General features: G+C 40.3%; 1 protein-coding gene across 1 annotated transcript; it reads left to right on the plus strand.

Moving 5' to 3' along the window:
- Positions 1–412: 412 nt before the first annotated feature.
- LOC108858280 (uncharacterized) lies at positions 413–2,511 on the plus strand. Its single transcript, XM_018632232.1, has 5 exons — positions 413–763; positions 976–1,059; positions 1,453–1,617; positions 1,727–2,041; positions 2,164–2,511. The coding sequence occupies exons 1-5, from the start codon at positions 413–415 to the stop codon at positions 2,509–2,511; spliced, it is 1,263 nt and encodes a 420-aa protein (XP_018487734.1).
- The last annotated feature ends 204 nt before the right edge of the window (positions 2,512–2,715 follow it).

Below are 2,715 nucleotides of genomic sequence, written 5' to 3' on the forward strand. Positions count from 1 at the left end.
AGAATTCTATCGCGTTAGAGAAGCAATAGGACATGATGTGTGGGAAGAACTGGAGAATTCTCCTCTTGGTGTAATTGCTAAGCTAGCTAAACGCAAAATCGTATGGTCTGGTAGAACCGTACACTATCTACTATGTAGACAGCTGCGAGTACATAAGAAGGAGATATGGAGTCTCGTTGTTGATGAACCTATCAGGTTTGGCTTGAACGAATTTGGAGAGATAACTGGGTTAAACACAGATCCAATGCCATCGGAAAGTATTGAACCTGACCAATACAAAGAGTTTTGGGAGGATTTGAAGGTGCCGCTTGGGATGTGACCCAAGTTAGATGAACTGAAGACATCATTAGAGGTCTGTCCATCTTGGGATTTTGTAAAGCGGAAATGGTTAGGGCTGTTACTTCTTCAAACCATGGGACTCTATGTTGTGCATCATAATTCTAGGATACCATTTGAAAGTGCAAAAATAGTATTCGATGATGAAGCCATGATGTCGTATCCATGGGGTCCGATTGCATATGAAGTTCTTGTTGTCTCTATTAAAATGTTGGATCCACAAGGAAGGACATACACCATAAACGGCATGAAGGACACTTTATTGATTTTGGCGTATGAATATGTCACTTGCTTTAGAGAGCGGTTTAGGAGAGTGGTCAACAATGACGACAATAGTGAAGACATTCCGCTTTTGCGATGGGGTGGAAAGCGTACACGTGCTAGTTTCCAACGTTTATTCTCTGAGGAGACCAGAGAGCACGGCCGGGTAAGTTTAACACTGAGTTGAATTTATTTAGTAAATGGCTGAGTTATGAATTATTTGATGGCTGAGTTATATATTATTATAGTTTGATGGCTGAGTTATGAGTTTTTATAGTTTGATGGTTGAGTTATGAGTCATTTGGTGACTGAGTTATGAGTTATTTGTTGGCTGAGTTAAGAGTAATTTGATGGCTGAGTTATGTGTTCATGTTGCAGGTGCGTGTTAGGAATATGGTTATGAAGGAATCAGTTGAAGAGGTGTTTCCTCAATGGCTGGGTGAAGCTGAAGACTTACAACTCGTTAATTTGATAACATACATACATGCTGGTAGATTTGTTAGAGGTTTTTGGGAAGTGAAGGGGCATAAGAAGAAGAAAAGAATGAAAGGTGGAGTTTTCTTCAGTATCTGAACCCACTAAGAAGCTGAAGAAAGTTAAGAAACAGAAGGAAGTTGAGCTGTTGCAACGGGAAATGATTCTAGCAAGAAAGAAAGTAGGGAAGATCTTCCAAACAATGAGGCTCTTAGGAATATAATGAGTACTCTGGATAATATTTCCAGAAAATTTGATCAATATGAAGGTCGATTTACTACAATTGACTCGCGGTTAAACGCCTTCAATTCCAACTATGGTGAGTTAGCCCAGAAAACTGTTGATGGTATAGTGAATGAGCATCTGAAAGTTCTGGGATAGGTCAAAAGCTTCATTGGTAACAACACACACGAGAAATCTTTACCACAGACTGTACAACAGAAGTCCGTTAATAGTCCACTAGCAACGGTATATAAGACCCCTACTGGTAAAGATCTGGAGGCGAAAAATTCTTTGGTGGAGAAGATTACTAATGCCAATGCCAAAGTTTTTAGGGTTAAACTGAATCTGAAAAATGAAGCTGTTAAAGCTTCAGAGGGAAAAAGAATCTCGTTGAAGTTTTTTGTGAGACTGATACTAAAATACTGATGCGCAGAAGGATGAGGCTGATGCGAAAGAGGTTGCTGCGAAGAAGGTCGCTGCAACTCCTTCAAAACCTGATCATCTTGATTTCCTTAGTATTTCTCCTACTAAAGATGTTAAGGTACCTAAGCATCGAGCCTATGGACGCGGCTGTAAGGTCAATCCAAAACAGAAGGATGAGGATGCGTTAACTCAGAAGGCAGAGGCTGTTCAGAAGGCAGAGATTGCTTTAAATAAGAAGAAAGCGGCTGAGTTAAAGAAAAAGGAAGCGGCTGAGTTAAAAAAAACAAATAGCCGCTGCTATGAAAAAACATGCTGGGTTAAAGAAGTAAGGAACCGCTGCTAAGAAGAAAGAGGCTGCGTCAAAGAAGCAAAAGGTGGGTGAGATAAAGAAAGAGGGCTTTACTATACCACGTGCCAGTAATAAGAGTAATGATTCCAACTCTACAGGATAGTTCCATTGTGGATGTGACAGACGACATTATCGCGTCACATAATGAATTGTTGCCGGAGTCTGATGTCGAGCTAGAGGAAGTGGTTAGATCTTCCAGGATAAAGGAGTATCGGGAGAAAACTGTTCAATTATCTACACAGGGTTGTTCATTGGTGGCAGTTTCTTCAGAACCATGTTTTCTTTACATTGGAGACAATGGAACGACGTGCATGAGGAAGAATGTTGAGCCTTCAACCGCTATATATGATCCTCTAGCACATGTTGATCCGTTTAAAGTGGAAATCCTTATGGATTACATAAGTAAAATTCCATCCCAAACCGTCAACATTACAGAAACCAACTAAAAACCATTGAGAACAGCTGATCATGAGACCGACTTCTACAACATAGTCATCACTGAAAGACCATGGCCAGACCAGCAATATGGATGTCAGCAATATGGATGTATGTTTGATAATGTAAGTCTCTATTACAGCCTCGATATTGTGAAGGTCTCGATATGCGGTAATAGAGATCATATGTAGCGGTTGAAGGCTCAACATTCTTCC

The sequence above is a fragment of the Raphanus sativus genome, chromosome 5 (genome assembly GCF_000801105.2).
Source record: "Raphanus sativus cultivar WK10039 chromosome 5, ASM80110v3, whole genome shotgun sequence".
NCBI classification, from domain to species: Eukaryota; Viridiplantae; Streptophyta; class Magnoliopsida; order Brassicales; family Brassicaceae; genus Raphanus; species Raphanus sativus.

Excerpts from the sequence above, each read along its gene's own strand:
- LOC108858280 (XM_018632232.1), top strand. The coding sequence starts at position 413 with ATGGGACTCTATGTTGTGCATCATAATTCTAGGATACCATTTGAAAGT. Across the intron at positions 764-975 it reads AGACCAGAGAGCACGGCCGG|GTGCGTGTTAGGAATATGGT; the intron begins GTAAGTTTAACA and ends TTCATGTTGCAG. Across the intron at positions 1,618-1,726 it reads TTACTAATGCCAATGCCAAA|AAGGATGAGGCTGATGCGAA; the intron begins GTTTTTAGGGTT and ends ACTGATGCGCAG.